Source organism: Capsicum annuum, chromosome 12 (assembly GCF_002878395.1).
Source record: "Capsicum annuum cultivar UCD-10X-F1 chromosome 12, UCD10Xv1.1, whole genome shotgun sequence".
Taxonomy (NCBI): Eukaryota; Viridiplantae; Streptophyta; class Magnoliopsida; order Solanales; family Solanaceae; genus Capsicum; species Capsicum annuum.
Window position 1 is genome coordinate 16,673,993 of NC_061122.1, and position 21,950 is coordinate 16,695,942.

Consider the following 21,950-nt stretch of genomic DNA (forward strand, 5'->3'; position numbering starts at 1 on the left):
CATCTGTTCGCAATAAATTTTCGTTGTGCGAAAAATTAATTGCAAGCAAAAAATAAAAATAAACAAAAGGAATAATTTTATTTAAAGTAATTTTGCGGGTACAATTCCGTTATTCTCTCGATTCTTCTATCCTAAGCTTTTCCGTAATTCGAGGGCCTTTGTAGAGTAATTCTCGAACTTCTAGATGATTTGAGCCCCCCAGAAATTTGTTTGGATCTCCAGGAATTATTTGACAGCACTTCGTCTTGTCGAGTTGACCTCCGGGCAAAACTCCGTTAACCTCCGGGCAAAACTCCGTTAGTCGATGCGTTGAAGAGCTGTGTAGTCAATGCAGAAGCTTTCTCCAATGCTTGCAAAATGACCCCAGAAAATTATGTAACCCTTCAATTTATAGTTGTAGAGGGTAGGCAGTTCAAGTGTAAATAACCTCTCCTGCCTCATTCTGATTGGTCCATTCAATTTTCAAGCTTATCACAAATGTTATGTGACAAGGTTGCTTGTGATTGGCCAAAAACATGTCATTTGGGACACTTGGCGATGTTTCATTGGCTCTTGAATTTGACTTGGATTGCCACCTCATTTGATCGTGTGGCGTTGCCTCATTGATCTTTAATTTGACTGGGATGCCACGTCATTTGACACGTGACATGAGTTTGGGCCTTAAGGTGAGATGGACCTTGATGAAGAATAAAACGAGTTTATGGCCCAAACTAATTTTAGACCCAATAAAATATGGATCAAATCCAAATTTTATATGAATTTGACTCAATAAATTTTACGTGGCTACAGCGTCCTATAGTGGTTCAATCATTTCCTTTATCTCTCAAATATGATCGTTTGAAAAGGTTTTTTAGGAGTAAAATGGGTATTACTAATCCAGAAGATGATGTGGTTATCTCTGGACAATATCCGAATTATTTTACGTCCAACGGACAACCAATATTTGGTGAAACTCCTATTTGGAATAATGATTCTTTATCTTTATTTCTTCACACCGTTGAAATTTTTGGTAATCGTCTTAATCTACAGACACTTGACATGTATGCGTGTGTGAAACATTCTCCTATTGTTGAAGAACCTACGGATAGTGAGTTTGATGTGCGAGTAAGTCAAAATTCTTTGAATTTGAATATTGATTCTTCAAGAATGGCAATGGAACAACAATTTGATGGTGGGTTTGAAACACATTATCAAAACTCACCCGGACTTGTGAATAATTTTTATATGGGAGGACCTAGCAATGCAACTATGAATTTGAAAATTTTTAATTCAAGTGGTCCACAATATTCTTCTTCGGTGGAGGCAATTGATAGGTAATAAATAATCCATTTTATTTCATTAAGTAGTTTTTTTCCTTATAATTAATGAGATGATTTATTCATTTTGCAGATTTAATGATTGTGGATTTATGCTCACTCAACTCACAGAAATTGTGTACAACAACGACGACATACAAGGGGAGTTGGATAGTGTTGAACCTTTACAATATGAATCATCAGATGATGATCAATCTTCTGATGATGATAATGATGAAAATGTTAATGGAGAGTCTACACCTGTTGGTGTCTATACTGGCAATCATTCTTCTATAGCAATTTCATATTTGCATCATACTGAAGAAAGTCCAGAAGAGTTGAGGAGCATGATCAATGAAGATTGTTTTCGAACTCCACTTTGGAATCAAAATAATCCTGAACATATTAAGTCAAGTTGGTATTTTAATACATAAACTAGTAAACTATAAATTTTTAGTCATTTGATATCATTAGTAATATTTATTTTGTATCTGCATTTAGGTATGTTATTCATTAACAAAAAGCAAATGAAATCGGTTGTGAGAAAGTATAATCTAATCAAGGGTACGAAGTTTCTTTGTGATCGATCTAAAAGAAATAGTTGGAAGGTTATTTGCAAGCAATATATGTCGGGATGTGAATGGATGATACGCTTTAGAGCAGTTTCCAGTGGTATGTGGAAGGCGGGAAAAATGATTGAGCATACTTGTAATCCAGATAAATATAAGGAGGATCATTATAATTTAAACAGCGACTCGATTGCTACTTCATTGATTCCCTATATAAGGAAAGACCTAAATATTATAATCAATATTGATTCACAAAAACATCAAATTATTTCACCATTATACTCGTAGTTATCAAAAAGCTCAAAAAGGTCGAAGAAAGGCATTTAAGATGGTGTATGATGTTTTTGAAAGTTCTTATAAGGCATTACCTGCATATATGACAACATTGCAATCATTCAATCCAGGCAGTCTCGTTGAGTGGGAGCATGATTCAACAACAATGCAAGGTGAGCACATATTCAAGTTTTTATTTTGGAGTTTCAAGGCAAGCATTGATGGATTTAAAAGTTATAGACTTGTCATTTCAATAGATGGCACTCATCTTTATGGAAAGTATGATATTAAATTATTAATTGTTGTTGCAATTGATGCGAACGATAATATTTTTTCACTCGCATATGCTATAGTGGCGCGTGAAAGTTTTGACTCTTGGTCATGGTTTCTCACATTATTATGGAGGCATGTTGTTGGTGAGAGAAAAGACATTGGACTTATTTCAGACCATCATCAAGGAATTTTGCAGTGTGTTAAATCTTACGCCTGGTTGCAACCACCAAAAACCCACCACAGATTTTGTATTCGACATTTGAAATCTAATTTTAATAAAAAGTTGATGTGATAACAACAACATTTGACAAATTAGTAAAGCTATAAAAATAATTAATAATATTATACTACATACTAGTTTGTTAGGTATTGAAAAAAGTTAAATAAAAATGTGATTAAAGTCTACCTTAAAGTGAATTTTTTTTGATAAAGTAGAGTTTGAGCAAAAATAAACGCCCAACTAATATAGATGAATAGAGTGAAACGTGTAATGTGAAAAAATGAATGAAATGAATGGGTGGTATATAAAAGAAAATTAATAAGGTAAGGGACACATTTTACATTGTAAGGTAAGGGACACATTTTACCTTGTAAGGTAAGGGACACATTTTACCTTGTAATGCAGTGCATTTGAAATAAATTCGTCACTAAATAGTCTCTCCGTCCATAAATATTTGTTCACTTTTGACTTGACATATGCCCTAAGAAATAATAAATAGATGGTTGACTTTACTATATCACCCTTTGGATATAATAATTTTTTTACTTTGAAAAGTATAATGAGTGGTGTATTGTATTTAGTACCAAGGATAAATAGGTAAAAATGAATAATTATTCATTGATTTTATGAACTGAACAGGTATTATTGGATATTTTCAAGTAGAAAAGTGGATAAATAAAGATGTATGGAGGGAGTACATTGATATTATTAAATTTTGAACTCCCACTAACTTTTTTCTGTGAAATAGATAAGGTAAACACACCATTTTACCTTATAAGGTAGACTCGCCATTTACCTTACACTTTAACATTTGGACTAACACCAACTTTTTCAGTGAAATAGATAAGGTAAACTCACCATTTTACCTTATAAGGTAAACTCATCATATTACCCTACACTTTAACATTTGAAATAACATCGTTAACTTTTTAATGGACAAGGTAAACACAGGTGTTTACCTTGTTCATTTTGGAATTTTTCAGTTTTGGTGTGCCCTTTTGAAATTGTAACTAAAAAATTTGTCTTTTAGGCTCCGAACTCGATTGATTATCACATGATATTTAAGGCCGAAGTAAATAGACATTTGATTTGTTGGATGGATTGATTATCACATGTTATTTAAGGCCGAAGTAAATAGACATTTGATTTGTTGGAAGCTACTCTTTGTCAAAGTTAACTTCTTCAGACGTTGTATTTCTAAAGTTTCGTCATTTTGTTTGAAGTTTAAATGTTTGAACTTCAATCATATGAACGTTTAACTTTGGACGGATTGACTCATGATCCATTTATTAATTTTACCATTCAACCTAACTCCAACCATTTGCTAGATGTAATTCCTGTCATAATAAAATTTTTAGTGGTACTGGTATTTTTATATTTTTTTTTCAAGTAAAACTTTACTATGTAAATGTCATTTTCATGATTTATTTTTTTGGTTAAGAAGAAATGCATCAAGTGAAGTTGGTTACACTCCAGATCTAGTCTTGCACAAAAATGTGAAGGTTTTGGTCAAAGTTTCCTGTACTAGATACAACTCGAGAGAAAGATTTTCCCTTGAAGTCTTCCTAAAAAATTCCTCCTATACTAGCTGCAGGAGTAACAAAAACATGAAGCTTGTCAAACATATCCTGCTTTGATCCAAGCTTAGCCATTAAGTCTGCCACCCTATTCTGCTCCCTATATGTGTGATGCACTGGCGGATTTCCCATCTTCTCTAGTAGTGATCTGCATTCAAAAACAATTGAGTTATATAACAAGTTTCCCTGATGAAGCATGTTAATGAGCTGCAGAGAGTCAATGCAGATATCCAAACATATCCAGTTATGGTCTATAGCCAAGTTGAGGCCTTCTTTGAGAGCCAAGAGCTCCATAAGATTGTTGGTGGCATGGGTGAAGCTTCTGCTGAACCCAGCTACCTAGTCCTCTTTACTATTCCTGATAACCCCCCTATTCCTTCCCTACCTGGGTTTCCAAGGCAAGACCCATCAGTGTTAAGCTTGTAGGGGTTAGAGGTGGGGGGTTTCCATCTAACAGAGATAATAGTCCTAGGCTGGTGGTTTGTAGGGTTTCCTAGGTGGTGGTATTCCACAGTTTCAACATGGGGAATGGTGAAGAAAGAAAGGGAGTTAGTATTCTTAAAGTTGTTATTTCTAATCTTCCAGAGAGGCCAAAGAGAAAAGGGAAGTAAGGAACTCCAGGGAGTGTTAGGGTCATAATTATCATTATTAAGGATTCTCCAGGTGGAGTTCCAGTTGTTGGTGTCAAACAGGTGGATACTTAGGTGTAAGGAGCCCTTGTAATTTTGGATGAGCTGGTTCCAGAAGTTCTTAGCAGCATTGCATCCAAAAAAAATATGATGCTGGTCTTCTTGACTATTGTTACACCTATGACAAGAGGGACTGATATCCAGACTTCTTCTGGCAAGATAATGGTTAGTTGGAAGGCTGTTGTGGTGCATGAGTCAAATGAAGGTCTTGATCTTATTAGAAATTCTAAGATTTCAGATCCAATTGTAGGAATGTTGGATAGTGTTGGAATGTCTTTTAAGACTGTTAATGTGGTGATATGCAGACTTACAGAAAAAGGTGCCATCACCAGTGAGTCTCCAGACAGGGGTGTCTTTCTTTAAGTGGGGGCAGTGATGATAGACACTTTTAATATTATGGGAAATTCAAGGTAGGATGTGGAAGGAAAAAGGGTTAAAGTCCCATATCCCCTCCTTCTAAATATCCTTGACCTTTGTATGGCCTAGATGTGAAGAGATAGGCCCCTGAATAATAAAAGAAAGAGGGGGCGTGCCAAGGATCCATCTATCTTCCCAAGTATTTACCTGATTGTCATCCTTAATGGTCCAGAAAAAGGCGTCTTTGCAGAGCTTCGGGATATTGGTAATATCCTTCCAAGTTCTGGAGCCTCCACTGTTATTATTTTTAGAGTTGTATTTGGAGAAAAAGGTGTTTGCCCAAAGGGAAGTGGGGTTGGAGTACATTCTCCACCCCAGGCCACAAAGAAGGGCTTGATTTTTGGGGCTGGCTCTCTGTATACCAAGCCCCCCATCTCTTTTAGTAAGGGTGATTGTGTCCCACTTCATGAGGTGCATTTTCTTCTTGGCATCAATTGTTCCCCAAATGAAATTTCTTTGAGATCTGGCAATGAGCTTATGAACAAAAGTGGGAAGGTGTATGCCCTGCATAACATGATTAAGAATGCTGGTCAGGGAGGACTTGACTAGTGTTACCCTACCAGTCATATTGAGGAACTTGGTTTTCCAACCAGCAAGCTTGTTATTCAGATTATCAATGAGGAATTGAAAGTCCCCTTTTTCAAGCTTTTTATTGAAGATGGGAAATCCCAGGTACTTACCAAAGTTTGTGGCAGGATGTATTCCTAGAAGGCTACTTAGATTATCCTGGACCTCAGTAGAACAATTAGCAGAGAAGATAACCTTGGATTTGAAAAGGTTGATCCTTTGGCCTGAATGAGAACTGAAACTGTGTAGGATTCTATTGATGGTGAGACAGTTCTTTAAATCAGTTTTTTCAAAAAGAGTGAGTCTATCATCAAAGAAGAGATGAGAAACAGGGAGTCCCTTTTTGGAGATGGAGATAGGTGTCCAATTAAGAATGTCTACTTCATGGTTGGTTCTTCTAGGCAGCATTTCCATGCATAGGATGAAAAAATAGGGGGACATAGGGTCACTTTTTCTTATACCCCTTGAGAGAGTGAAGCTAACAGTTCTCCCTCCATTAATCAGAACAAAGATGGAAAAGGTTGAAATGCAAGACAGGATGAGTTTAATAAGATTGGGAGAAAAATTAAAGAAGAAGAGAGCTTACCTGATGAAAAGACCACTTTAGTCTGTCAAATGCTTTCTCAAGTCAATTTTAAGAAGCATGTTAGCCATCTTACCCTTCATCTTGGATAAATGACTGATATATTCTTGAACAGTGATGACATTATCAGAGGCTCTCCTATTGGCCATGAAGCTGGCCTGGCAAGGGCCTATGATCTTTTTCAGGAAGGATTTCAGCCTACTGGTAATGATTTTGGTTATAAGTTTATACTGAGTGTTGAAAAGACCAATGAGTCTAAAATTCTTAAGGGAGGTGGCATTCCTACTCTTAGGTATAAGGCAAATATAGGTAGAGTTCACTTGGGGGTCCATAGAGTAGGAACTAAAAGTTTCCTGGCAAAACTTAAATAGGTAATGGCCCATAATATCCCAGAACTACTGGTAGATGAAAGGGTGCATACCATCTGGTCCAGGAGTCTTGTTGGGTTTAAAGGAGAAAATAACTCTCTTAACCTCTTCCATGGAAGGGATTTCCTGGAAAGCTTAATGACGGAGAGAGTTGATGCTACCCTTGGTAGAGGGATTAGATTGGGTAGCCAGGTAACCCAGTGAATGATCAGTAGTATAGAGATTGGTATAAAAGGAGGAAACTAATTTCTCAATGTCTGAGTGTTGCTAATGCCAATTGTCATTCTCATCAATGAGAGAGTTGATTCTATTTCTTCTCTATTTCTTCTCTCATATTGAGAGTAGTGGTATGGAAGAATCTAGAGATGGAGTCCCCTTCTAGAAGCCAAGAGATTTTGGACTTTAGCTTCCAGAATTCAGTCTCCAGGGTGAGGACATGGTTGAACTCTTTGAGAAGGTTTGCCTCTAGCCCATGGAGGAAGGAGCTTGTAGGGTAATTGGGGGACTTTTGAATACCAGCTAACCTTGCAAGAAAGTGCTTTTTCTTGGCAAAGATATTACCAAAGATAAGATTATTCCAATTCCTAGCCCTATTCTCGAACTCAAAGGTAGCCACAGTTATGTTAGGGAAATCCATGAAGGAATTTTTAATAAGGTTGGGGAAGTCCTGGTGACTAAGCCACATGGACTCAACCCTAATTAAGGGTTTTATTTGGTTGTTGGGTGGGGAACCCACATTAAGGAAAAGAGGAGAGTGGTCAGAGTGGGTTCTTGAAAGATGGGTGATGGTGGCTTTAGGGTCGAGGTGAATCCACTCATCATTAGCTAGACACTTGTCCAGTTTTCAAGGATGAGACATTGTCTATTCCTATATCTCATATTGGACCAGCGTATTTACTACCTTTGAAGCCTAAGTTAATGAGCTTACAGTAATTTAAACAGTTCATAAAGAGGTTAGCCCTGTTCATGTTAATACTGGAGCCTCCAAACTTCTTGGAGGCTCTACGAATTTCATTAAAGTCTCCCTCGATTAGCCAGCTCTTACCTTCAGGAAGAATGAAGGTATCAGAGAAAGCAGAGAGCTGGTCCCAGAGCTCAAGTCTGGATTGAAAGTCAGTACTGACATAAATGACACCAAGAAACCAGGAGGAGGAGGGAGAATTTACCTTAACCTTAGCATTGATAACTTGAGGGGATATGGACATAGAAGATATGGAGATGGTGTCCTCTTTCCGCATGATAACAATTCCTCCAGAGTTACCATTTACTTCAGCCTGGATATAGTCATGGTATCCCAGCTCTTCACAAAGGTCCTGATGCTCAATCATCTTAGTTTCAAGCAAGGCAAGGATGCATGGTTTGTGGATGTTAACCATAGGTTTGCAGTGCTTTCTAAATTCAGTATTCTTGGCCCCCTAGCACTCTACACAATGCAGTTCTTCATCTTGGAATGCAGGGGATGATGGGTTTCTATCACAGACACCTTGTCCTTCCCCTTGGGGTTGGAGGTAGGTGCCCAAGAAGGAGCTTTCTATTTCCTGGTGAGGGAGAAGAGTATGAACTTAGTGGTCTCTTCTGTCATACGGTTTGTTGGGCTTATTTTTATACCTAGTCATACTAACCCTAGAGGCATCAGGATGATCACAATCTCTTGAACTGGCTCTGTGAACTCTAGCCTTAGAGGCTCTACTAGATCAAGGATTTTTGTTCTTAGCACCCTGAGTTTGTCTAGAAAGTCCTCCATGTCCTTGTTGGTTGCTCTTAGGGCCTCCAATGCATTCATTCTCTCTATTCTCTCTAGAGTCAAATGGGGGTATATTGGGGGAGTGGCCAGAGTGGCTAGTGTTATTCCTTGGCTGAGAGGGGTCAGTTCCTCCCCAGTTGGAGGTGCAAAAGCTGGTCCCAAGAGCATTAATGCAGGGTCGTGGGGAGAAAATAATGGAAGTCCCAGACTGATCTGGTTCATTATGTAGGCTAAGGACTTTGTGCTTAGTTCCTCCTGGACTGGTGAGTTGATCACATGAAATAGGGTGGCCATCCAGACATTGGACCCATAAGTTTGTAGGCCCTGATTCAGGCTCACCATTGCTAGCTGGGCCAGGTATTGGGGATCCTGGATTAGTATGGTGAAGTGTCTCTCTTCCCATTCTAGGTGTAGGGGGACTGTTTGGTTGGATAAGCATACTTCCAACCACGATGTTGGTTGGTGGTCCTATGGTAGTGGAGTTGTGGTAATAGTAATCAGATTGGTGCTTGGTGGCTCCATGAGAGCTTTCTTGAGAAAGGTCTGTTATTTTTAGCTCATTATAAACACAGAGAGAGGAGGCGGGAGAAGGCAACTGAGGAGTTTTCCCTTGGGGAACTCCACCAGCATTAAATGCACTATCTTGAGTTGAGACATTCTCAATCACATTACTGCGGGAATTGAAAAGTTTTCCCGCAATTGTAAGAGAGGCTTCATGATTGCCCATGCTTATGTGTAAAGAGGGTGGCCCACCAGTAGGGGAAGTTTTTATTTTTTCATCCAGCTTAAGAGTAAAAGAATTAATTTTAGGAGGGAGGGAATTCTGATGAGATGGATCGGGTTCTCTAGGGTCCAAATGGGTCAGAATTCTGGGCTCAAGGGTTCCCTTGTTGATGGGAGCCTTGTTTTGATGGGCTTTCCCTTTTGGAAGCCTAGTAGTCAAATTCTTAGTCGTTTCTCTCAGGGCAGGCTTAGACAAAGAATTGGGCTTGGAGGTCTGACCTTGAGCTGGCCTATACTGAGAAGTCTCAGAGAATTGAGGGTGAGACTTCAGCGACGGCTCCATGGGAGTGCTGGGGCTAAGAAACTTACCTGACACCGCATCAAAGGTTTTTACCTTGACGATGGGTGATTCTTTCATGCTCGAGTGGTTTGACATTTGCTTTGGATTCTTCTTTTTGGTGAAGTGAACTGTGTGGCACTCGTGGGAATCATCCATTACCGGTATTGTCTGCTCCATCACATTGGTGGATTGAGTTACTTCCTCAATACCAGTCGTGGTTTGTTGAGAAGATCTGAGAGGGTATGAACAATTGGATGATATGTGGCCTAGTCTTCCGCAGTTGTTACATAGGAATCCCTTCCCTTCGTAGAGAAGGGGTTGGGTATGATGATTGATGGAAACTGAAGTTGCTACTGGGGTATCGAGTGGTATTTGGACGCATATCCTTGCGTACCTTCCCCTCAGAGCCGCGGAGGTATATGCATCTACCTTTAGAAGTTGCCCGATTTCGTTGCCTATTCGTTATAGAATGACGGCATCGTATAGTTCCGTTGGTAGTTGAGACAATCTGACCCAGATGGCAGTGGAGTCTACCCTGGAATTTGCAGGTACGAAATTGGGTTCCCACTTTCGAACAGAGACGAAAGAGCCTGCGATGAAATACGGTTCACCTGGGAGAATTGACGCTTGGCTTTCTGCCATGGAGATTTTTGTTGTGTAAAAACCCATCCCTAAATCGATAAGTGATAGGGGTTCTTGTAATTTCCACAGATCCTCCAATTTTCTTTTTAGAAATTGGTGGTTGAATTTTGTATTGACCGGCTTTACTATGACGGGGTGGATTCAAAGGGCATACAGCCTCCGTTTGTCTTCCTCCGTCAATAGAATGCCTCGATCGGCGGTTACGAGGTCTCTTTCTTTGACTGTTGGACCTATTTCTGGGTTCAACTCAGGGGGCAAGATTTTCCCCATAGTTACTTCTTTGTACAATAGTGAGGGGAGAGAGGGCCCTTCCATGTTTATTTCATTGGAGATGGTCGATATTGGGGGATTTGGTAACAAAGGTGAAGTTAATGTTGGATCCATGACTGAAGTCGATGCCAAGGTTAGAGGAGATAGTGAGAGGGGGTCTTTCTCTCTCTTTTCATGATTTCATTCCATTCCATAAGGAAACGAATTGCTAAAGGTACTATTTTTTTATTACATAAAACTTTAATATTTAATATCATTTCCATTCCATTCCATGGGGAAAACGAATTGCTAAAGGTTCTACTTTTTTATTACACAAAACTTTACTATTTTGAGTATTGACTATAAAAAAAACTGTTTGATGCAATGAATCTCGTGACAATATGTGGATTAAATATGTGTCACTGTTTGTTGTGGCATGAAACACTTCAAAGTGCAGCCAAAAGTACTCCTTTCCTCATCACTTCTATTTGACTTCTATTTGATTGAACACGAAATTTTTAAAAAATAATAATTATAATTTAAAAATAAATTTTAGATATTTATGTGGCGATAAATTGAGATTGATGAATTTACAATTTACAAACTTTGAATTATTCTCATCTTTTTACAACATTGTTCAAATGTCTCGAAGATATTCTCAAGTTTTTTGGAGTTGGTTATCTAAATGCTTTACTATTTGCACAGTGTTCTTCACATTTTTCCTATGTATTTTTTTTTGAAATAATATTATCATATTTTGCCATCTTCTTACCAACTTTTCAACTAAAAAATAATTGTACAAAAGATGACTATTTGGAGTTTTCCCTTAAAAATCATTTTTAATGAGGTTATATTTCTATTAATTTGGCTAGATATTTCTTTATAAACATCGTACTAGCAGTATTTTGTTTGCTGCTTTAATCAATTTATTCGTTAGCATCATAATTTATGTTAGATATTTCGTGTATATATTAAAGTTTTTGAAGAGGGAGATCTCGTGACCATTGTTAACAAGAATCTTGTGAAATCTTTTTTATCAAAGTGCTATATGGTAATCGCAAAACGATAACAATAACAATAATAGATTCAGTTCTGCAATTTCAGAAGTTGATTCTAGAGAGAATAGGATACATGCAAATTTTATCCTACCTTTACGGGATTGAGAAATTATTTCTGTAGATCCTTAGCTTAAAATTAAAAGAACATTTGACGAATATAATTGTTTTTTTGAAAAAAAAAAAGAGTACGTATAATATTTTCGTTCTTAAAAGCTCTTCGAGTGGTACAAAATAAACCTCTTCCGTAAAAGCAGTTTTTTTTTTCTTTTTCAACTTTCCATTTAGTATATTCATTGGTTTAGATTTTAGAGGCACAGAAATAAACAAAAATTAAATAATAAATAAGGAATAGATTAGTCAAATTACTCTTGTTATTAATATTGTTTTTAATATGCATGTAGATACTTAGCGTCGATGGAGGGCCTACTTAAAGTATTTAGAATATTTCCTAATAAATTATTAATATAAAGATAAAAATTAGCAAGTGGGTGAATTATTATTTCCATTTTTCTCTTTAATTATTTGTGCTTACTATCCCAATTAAGCTGTATATTTAATTTTATCATAACCTCTTACTTTTGAAAAGAGCATAATAATTTTGACTAAGTTATTAATAGTCTTCTTGATCTAAAGATTGATAATTCTTAAATTATATTCTAAGCTAAACAAGGTGATTTTTCTCTAGTTTTTGACTAGTCTTTTTGTTTTTGTTTTTGTTGTTTTTGTTTTTGTTTTTGTTTTTGTTTTAAAAAAAAATGATAAAGAAAGTTATTCATAACTCAGTGACCAATCTGACTGCTAAAGTAAGTTAAAATTTTGAAGAGGTGAACCTCATTAATTAGATAAATTAGAAATAAACACCTTTACAATCCAATTTATGAATAGGCATATACATTATTCCTAAATGTATGTTGTTTGTTTGTATTTTCATTCTCTCAGGAAAAAAGATACTCCTATATAATATCTAAATTAATTATTGACCTATTTGCTTCGTAAATTTTTGAATATCTTTTACGGCATATTTTTTTAGCATTTTCTTACTCTCATAGGAAAATGAATCATATACTATCTAAATTAATTATTAGCATGATCATTTAGTAAATCCTCTAATATCTTTTAGAATTGCTTGAAGCGCAATCAAGTTAACTAGTTAAAAAAAAAAGTTGTATAATGCCTCCTAGGTTTAAAAGGAAAAAAAAACGTTTTAAAGGTACCTTTAACAGAATTAAAGAAACCAATAAGCAAATTACTATAGAAAAATGTATAGTGCCTTCGTACAATTTGTCACTTCATTAACATATTCATCAATAATTTAGCAAGAAAAAGAATAGATTTTTTTAAGAAATATATAATATGAATTTTGGCTCACAATCACAAGAAATTAAAAAAAGGAAAAAGAAATTGGCACATGGAAAATTCTACTGGAATATGACTGTAGATGCTAGTTTTGAGTACTTTGGCTATTCTTAATTGAACTTACTTTTTGTGTTCTAATAATGTAAAACTTTTATGTTACTTTGTATTGTTATAGCTTATTTTATGCACAATAAAAAATAATAAATTAAAATATATTTCATTGAATTGTTTCTATTTATTAGATATTTCTTAAGAATTGAGTACTATTAAAAAGTAATTTTTTGTATAAGGATATGACAAAAAATAATTACTCTTTTTTTCTTTAACTTAAATGTCTAAAATAACACTTATTTTGGGACAACTTCATCTGCACATGGTAGTCAACTTTTTTTTATGTGAAATAAACAAAGTGGTAGATAGTTCATTCTTGTCCTTGAATGACATTCCAATAAAAAAGTCGATTCTGTCGCATGGAAGATTTTCAGACTGTATCGATTGAGAAAAACTACCCATCGTATTGGGCATCAACGGGCGTTAATTTTTTATCATTATCTGAAATATTCATATCTAATCACTCAACCTATCATCAAAGATGTCTTGTTGTTGTTCTTCTTCTATGTTCTGGTTCTCATTCTCTCTCGTCTTTTCAACCACGTACACCCTTAACACCGGCTTTGATGAATCACTAAGATAAGTACGCAACCGAACCTGATCGATTATCTTGAAAGGCAGTACCCTCTGATTTTCAAAGGAGCTGTGCATTTAGCTGATGACGAGTTCTTCCGATTGACAATTCAGTCCACAATAACTGATGATTAAGTTCACAAAATCATCATATGAAACATCACTTTGGACTGTCATAGCTATTGTCTCTAGCATTTCACCCTCGTTCTAACGTCATACATATCAATTGCTCTTCTCGGTCCATTGACCATAACAATCCACCCCTATTGTTATTGATCCCTCCATTAGTGGTACCTAAATAAAGTCATTTGTTAAAAAAAGTTAATAGTGATTTCATAGTGTCGTAAATTAATCCCAACAGATATGTAATCAGTCGCAACAGATTACTTACCTATTGGGATTCATGTTACTCTCCTGAAGTTGATTTCAACACACGAGTCATCTATTGTAATAGTTTAATCATATGTTGCAACAGACTATATATCTGTTGGGATTAATGTTACAGTATTGAGGCACCTTTGAAGTTGATTTCAACAGATGAGTGACATGCTGCAACATATAATTAACCTGTTGCGACATATAACTTACCTGTTGCAACAGATGACGATCTGTTGGAATCGAGGTCGGGTTCCATCGCAACAGGTTACTAATATGTTGCAACATATATTTACCGTCTGTTGAAATCGAGTTTGAGTTCTGTTGCAACAGGTTAATAATCTGTTGCAACAAATATTTACCCTGTTGCAACAGACAACATGTCTATTGGAATCGAGTTCAGGTTCTGTTACAATAGATTAATAATTTGTTGTAACAGATATTTATCATGTTGCACCAAATAACTAATCGGTTTAAACAGATAAATCATCTGCTGCAACAGATGACCTATCTGTTCGATTCATGTTACGACTTATAGAACCATAAACATGAATCCAACATATCAGTCTTCTGTTGAAACAGATGTCTCATCTGTCGCAACAGATGATTTATCTGTTTAAACAGATGGCTCTTATGTTGGATTCATGATTGGGTTTTATCCATTGTTGGAAAAACAACACAATAGCAATTACCAGATGACAAATTCAACGAAAAATCATAATTTGACTTACCAAAGTCTCCTATGAAGTAATGCCAAAGTGAAAAGTGATGTACGAAATAAAATTTGACCTAAGAAATTGATCAAATAGCAACTGTAGCGGTAACAACAACAACGAAAATGGTCAACAAGAAGAAGATGAAGATGATAATGAAGTAGAAGATGATTATAATGAAGCAGAAGATAATGAAGCAGAAGATAATGAAGCAGAAGCTAATGAATAAAGCAGCAGCAACAATGAACAACAAAAATCGCTAAGAGAAAGAAAACAACAATGGATGAGAAAAGAGAGAAAGACGCCTTTTGCCCCCCTCCATTTCCCATTATTTTAGGCAAACATTTGGATCAAAGTGTAAATTTTAAAACTTCTAGGCTATTCTCAAACTTACCCAACTTTCTTAATCCATAATAAAGTAATTGCTACCTCCACTCAATTATTAAGACTTATGTCACTTACACCTCATTTTAAAACTCTTTTATCACCTATAACTCAAAGCCCCAAATAAGTTAAAATTTTGAAGAGGTGAACCTCATTAATTAATAAATATCATGTCAACAAAATATTTTTAAAAAAATTAAATTATATTAGTGATAGTGCTAGCTAGACATATGGGTTTCGATTGGAGATTGTGTTGGTGAATGAATACGATGTGGATAGTAGGCTAATGGTGACGGTAGCTGACAGTAATACTCGATGGTGATAGTGGCAATGGAGGTTAATATTTGCGTTGGATGATAATAATAACTAATAGTGGTGATGATGATGACGAATTGGTGATATACTTACAGTGTCGGGTTGGGGTTCCCGGGACTCCATTCGCTGCCGTAGATCCCATAAACACAAACTAAAGGCTGGCTTGAGGGCGTAAAAGAAACCTTTAAATTACTTATGTTACCCTATGAACATAGAATCAATCCCTGATGGGTTTGTCTTTTTATTGTTATTTCATAGTAGCTCATATTACTAGGAACTCATTAGTTTAAAATTTCAGATCCGTTTCTAGATATATAGTGGTGACTAATAGTGGTAATTGTCAGAGTGAGATTGATGATAGTTATGGTTGTTGTTGGTGATGATTGTAAATGATGATTAATGGTAATGACAGTGTAGATCAATTTAGTGATTGATAATATTGATGATTATATATGACTTTCTAGTTAGTGATAGTTCATAATGGTGCCTCGCAGCAATAATAGTAGATATTGATGGACTATGATATTAGCGGCGAATTTATGAAATTAGTGAACTTTAAACATCTTAATCACTCAAATCCATCAAAATTAATGTGTTTAAGATCAAAATAATGAAGACTCAGATTTTAAAAAGAAATGAATTTAATAACTGAAAGCTAAATCACTAAAATTACGACCTTCATTAAATATAAATAAATGATAGTTGCATTAAGATAATGAATGTAAATTAAACGTTTAAAAGGTACCTTCAACAGAATTAAAGAAACCAAAATCAGCAAATTATTTTTTTTAAAAAAAATGTATAAAGCCTCCTAGGTTTAAAGGGAAAAAAACGTTTTAAAGGTACCTTTAACAGAATTAAAGAAACCAATAAGCAAATTACTATAGAAAAATGTATAGTGCCTTCGTACATTTTGTCACTTCTTTTTGTCACTTCATTAACATATTCATCAATAATTTAGCAAGAAAAAGAATTGATTTTTTTAAGAAATTTATAATATGATTTTTGGCTCACAACCACAAGAATTTAAAAAAAGAAAAAGAAATTGGCACATGGAAAATTCCACTGGAATATGACTGTAGATGCTAGTTTTGAGCTCTACATTTTGAGTACTTTGGCTATTCTTAATTGAACTTACTTTTTGTGCTCTAATAATGTAAAACTTTAATGTTACTCTGTATTGTTATAGCTTATTTCACGTTTATTAAAAAGTAATAAATTAAAATATATTTTATTAAATTGCTTTTATTTATTAGATGTTTCTGGAGAATTGAGCACTATTAAAAACTATTTTTTTGTAGAAGGATATGATCAAAAACAATTACTCTTTTTTCTTTCTTAAATGCCTAAAATAACACTTATTTTGGGATAACTTTTTTTTGCTAAAGTGACATTTATTTTAGAATGGAAAAAATATTAGGTTATTTTGATCCATAGAGCTTAAATAATCTTGGATCCACATTTGATTCCAAAAATATTCCTTCCTTATTAAATTTCGTGTTTGGTCAAACTATGCAACATAAATTAAAACGGGGAGCAATAAAGAACCCCCTCCTTTTTTTTGGGCCACAATACATGGGGCTTTGAGTCTTTATCCATCAAAGTGAAAAAGAAAAAGAGAAATTTACTAGTATCAACACAACCAATTAGAAATATACTTGTGTGCATGTATATATATAGTTCTTTTGTTTTTTAAACTATTTCACCCACTCCCTCCATCACTATTTCATATTACTATTTCATACTTTGAGTGTGTATATAAAGTTCAAGTTTTCAATTTGGTTGAATGATCATTATGTGTGGGGATTAGTTCTTTCTGACAGCCTTCATTCAAAGTGAAGAACATATTGCATATATCATTGTTCTTCTTCTTTGTCAATTTTTTGCTTGGCACATAAGCAAAATTCTAAGGCTTTTCCCCACTAAAGCACATATTGCATATATCATTGGTCTTGTTTTCTTGAAGCAACATTTATATATTCTTGCACAGAATTCATATACTCACACATTTATATAGCACCTTATTATAGGAAACTTTCTTGTCTACAAGATCATAAATTTCATTCTTGACACTCTAAAACTCTTTGTTATTACCTCTTTCATTGCGACAATTCATTCTGGTTCTATCGACAAATCACCTTCCTTATGGACACGATTTTCTCTTCCTCTCAGGCTTTGTTGAATGTTCATAGTGGCATTACTAGTCATGTTGGATTCATTTGGCAACAAACTAGAACTCCTTTGGTTGTGCCATTGCTAAGAATTATTTTATTTGTTTGCTTAGCCTTATCATTTATGTTATTTGTGGAGAGGCTTTACATGGGCATTGTCATAGCTTTTGTAAAGTTGTTTAGGAGAAAACCAGAGAAGAAGTACAAGTGGGAGCCACTTAAGGGTGATTTAGAATTGGGAAATTATGCCTATCCTATGGTCTTAGTGCAAATACCAATGTGCAATGAAAAAGAGGTGCTTATTTTAGTTGCACTGCTTGCTTTTTATAGCCGGTATACATAAATTACATACTAATTATACACGGTTATACATATTTTATACATCTGGCAGCTATTTTTGTTTACATGCTGGATGAACGACTATTCAGGTTAATTTTTTGTTTATGGTATTTGATGAATTTTTACTTTATAGGTGTATCAATTGTCCATTGGAGCTGCCTGTAACCTTTCATGGCCAGCAAATAGAATATTTATCCAAGTTCTTGATGATTCTACTGACCCTGCAATTAAGGTCCAATATTCCCTCTATATACTGATAGCGTAACATTCGCAACTCCAGTTATATAGTCAGTCCTCTCTATAATAATATTTCACAACAGTAGCAAAGTTTTCTTTGGAACCAATTTCTACACTGCGTTACATTATATGTTCTTCATAGCAGTATTTTGTTATAGAAGCCAAAAAACTATCTGGACAAACAAGGTTGCTATAGAAAAGTTATGTAACCGTACGTGTCCATTAGTAACTTGCTATAACATGTTAAAATACAGGCTTTGGTAGAGAAAGAATGCAGGAGATGGGCAAGCAAAGGAGTTAACATAAAGTATGAGATAAGAGATAACAGGAAAGGGTACAAAGCTGGGGCTCTCAGAGAAGGAATGAAGCACAGTTATGTGAAGCTGTGTAGTCATGTGGCCATCTTTGATGCTGATTTTCAACCCGAACCCGATTTCTTGGAGCGCACCATCCCATTTCTTGTGCACAACCCTGAAATCGGACTTGTTCAAGCTCGTTGGGAATTCGGTAAAAGTCTTTAATTTCCCCTTTCTTTTATGAAAAAATGCGGAACTAGTAAAATCAAGATCAAAGGGAGCCTTGACTCAACGACAATAGCCTCTTGCAGAAATGCAAGGTAAGGTTATGCATGATAAACCCAAGGAGGTCCAGTGTTCGACCCTTCCTCAAACTCGAGCATAGTGCATTGAGTTCAAGGGTGGACCTGTGTACAACGAAGGGGGTTCAATTGAATCCCTTTTGTCGAAAAAATAATACCACGCAAATAGTCATTATACTGATTACTGAGGTGCTAATTTGGTTATGCAGTGAATGCTGACGAGTGCTTGATGACAAAAATGCAAGAAATGTCATTTGGTTACCACTTCACAGTAGAGCAAGAAGTTGGATCTGCTGCCCATGCATTTTTTGGCTTCAATGGTAGGATATCCACACACAAAAATAACTTTGAGATTTTATTATTGTTGTTGTTGTTGACGCCAGCGTTGTCATTGTTAGGTTATTTTGAGCATAACAATTATTTTTAGATACAAATAGCTCGCCACTGATGCTTGTGTCAGGATAGGCCGCCTAAATCACACGGCCTTGGGGGACAAACCTTCCCATGGACCCTGCATGAATGCGGAATGCTTTGTGCCCCTAGCTGTCCTTTTCCTTCAACTCTAATACAATTTGAAGTTCCCACATAACAAGAGAATAAATATAACTTAAACTTACTATGTGTTCAAGGAGATTGGGAAATTCAGAAACTCTCTCTACCTTCACAAAGTAGTAAGTAGTAAGGTTTGCGTACACACCACCCTCCCTAGACCCCACTTGTGCGATTATACCGAGTATGTTCTTGTTGAATATTGCAGGCACTGCTGGGGTTTGGAGAATGGCAGCTCTTAATGAGGCAGGAGGGTGGAAAGACAGAACAACTGTAGAAGATATGGATCTAGCAGTCCGAGCCGGTCTCAATGGCTGGAAATTTGTCTATGTTGGTGACCTTAAGGTACACAATCACACATATAATTTCAGGATTGGGAATTAAGACAAACGAATAAACGATTGGAATTTAAACTTGAAGTTGAAGGATATACTAAAAGAGGTCAAGGGATGTTCTTTTTATCTTCATCAAAAGGAAGAAATTTTTCAAGATAACGGAAATGAAATGATGATTATACTTCTACATCTGAGTTGTTACCTATGTTGCTCGTGTCAGGATTTTTGCCCTGATTTTCTTACTATGTTTAAGTTATCATAATTATTTTTACTTTTACTGAAAAAAAAAATATAATTCTTTTTCATATTTGATTAACGTATCTCTAGAAGAAAAGGTTTTGGACATCTATAAATAAAGTACCCTTTTTCATACCATAACATAATATATTATCCACAATATAGTTTTTTAAGATTTTCGTTTAGGGGAGATTTTCTTTCTTATTAATTTTATATTTTTAATATTAGATTTTATATATAAGTCAATTGGCCAAATCATATAATAAAATTATGTTTTTAGTATTGTTTTTCGTTGTCGTCTTATTTATCGTCTCATAGTTTGCAACTAATAGCTTCCGCATGACGCTCTCTCGATTTCGAACCCAACAGCTCGAACTCTTCGACAATGTCGAGTCTGATCCTCCAAAAATAGTTCAGAATTTGGAGGATCTGACACGGGCGCAACGATATTTTTGGACAGTCTGAACAACGTAGGTTATTATTAATACCTAGCGCAATCCAACAAGTGAAGTTTGTGTACCCAAACCTTACCCTATATATATTTTTTTTTTACCGTGTTAGGTGAAAAATGAATTGCCAAGCACCTTTAGGGCCTATCGTAATCAGCAACACAGATGGTCTTGTGGACCTGCTAATCTTTTCAGAAAAATGGCAATGGAGATTGCAACTAATAAGGTATTATGCTATATGAAAGTTCCCCTTCTTGTTTAAAATTCACTTAAACATGAAAATGGACAAATTCAACAACAAAAGATTTAAGCTGTTTTTTTCATTGCAGAAAGTTTCTGTATGGAAGAAATTTTATCTGATTTACAGCTTCTTCTTCATCCGAAAGATCATTGCACACGCTGTCACCTTCATCCTGTATTGCGTTGTCATTCCTGCAACGGTTTTCATCCCCGAAGTCAAAGTTCCTAGATGGGGAACTATTTATATTCCTACAGCTATAACTCTTCTCAATGTACTTGGCTCCGCAAGGTAGAGCAAAAAAACCGAAAACTTTTATCTTGCATTAGCCTTATTTAGTTCATTCTATGTTTCTTTCTTGTTTATGTATATGAGTTTATTCAGATCAATGCAATTGGTGGTGTTTTGGATCTTATTTGAGAATGTAATGTCCCTTCATCGGACGAAAGCAACGTTCATTGGCCTATTTGAGTCAGGAAGAGTCAACGAATGGATCGTGACAGAGAAACTTGGAGATGCTCTTAAGACCAAAAAAGGCTTAAAACCGCCGAAGAAACTTCATTTTCGTGTTGGAGAAAGGTACAACTTGTCTAAATCTTGAACAAAAATTGAATGAGGAAACAAAGGGTTTTGGTTGAACTAATTTGCTATATTGTTTAACATGGCAGGGTACATGCTCTTGAGCTTTTCGTCGGGTTGTACCTGCTGTTTTGTGGGTGGTACGACTATTGGTTTGGAAATAACAGGTTCTATGTATACCTCTTCCTACAAGCTATGGCGTTTTTCGTCGTTGGTTTTGGTTATGTTGGTGTGTTTGTTCCAAATTCTTGATTCGAATTCGGGACTTCTTCCTTGGTGAAGATTTTGATTTAAGTTATTACTTCGTAAAATTATGAATAGTAGCTTGAAATTCTTTTATACAAATGTGTATAAGCAGCTAACAGCATGCTTTGTTTGTAACTTTTCTTTTTTTTGTTCTTTTTATGCATCTGTGAATCAGTAAGGCATACGAAGTAAAATGCCAAAAGATTGTAGTTCCCTTTGTACTATGTTTGTAGACATAATTTTTTGCTAATTTACATATGAAATTCTGCACCCAAAGGGAATTCCAACAACTGAATCTATCCTTAAAGCACAGAGTTCACGTGAATTCATATACTTGAAATCCTGCAGGGGGCGATAAAGTGAATCTGCCTCCATAAACCATATACCTTATTCCTACATTTAGGATGTTAGAATAAAATATAAGCAGGAATAGAAATATCAACAATGATTATAACGTAGTAGTATAATAATTACAACAATTCAATTATATTCTTCTCTTATATTTTGAGATTACAGCTTCTACGATCTTTGTAAAGAATCAAAGAGCTTCCGCTGTCG

General features: G+C 35.5%; 1 protein-coding gene across 1 annotated transcript; it reads left to right on the plus strand.

Moving 5' to 3' along the window:
- Positions 1-17,069: 17,069 nt before the first annotated feature.
- Positions 17,070-21,682, plus strand: LOC107850549 (glucomannan 4-beta-mannosyltransferase 9). The gene is made up of 9 exons (XM_016695152.2): positions 17,070-17,880; positions 18,058-18,156; positions 18,416-18,668; positions 18,969-19,079; positions 19,517-19,653; positions 20,442-20,555; positions 20,659-20,858; positions 20,952-21,146; positions 21,236-21,682. Exons 1-9 carry the CDS (start codon positions 17,560-17,562, stop codon positions 21,396-21,398), a joined length of 1,593 nt encoding a protein of 530 aa, XP_016550638.2. The 5' UTR covers positions 17,070-17,559; the 3' UTR covers positions 21,399-21,682.
- Positions 21,683-21,950: the final 268 nt, after the last annotated feature.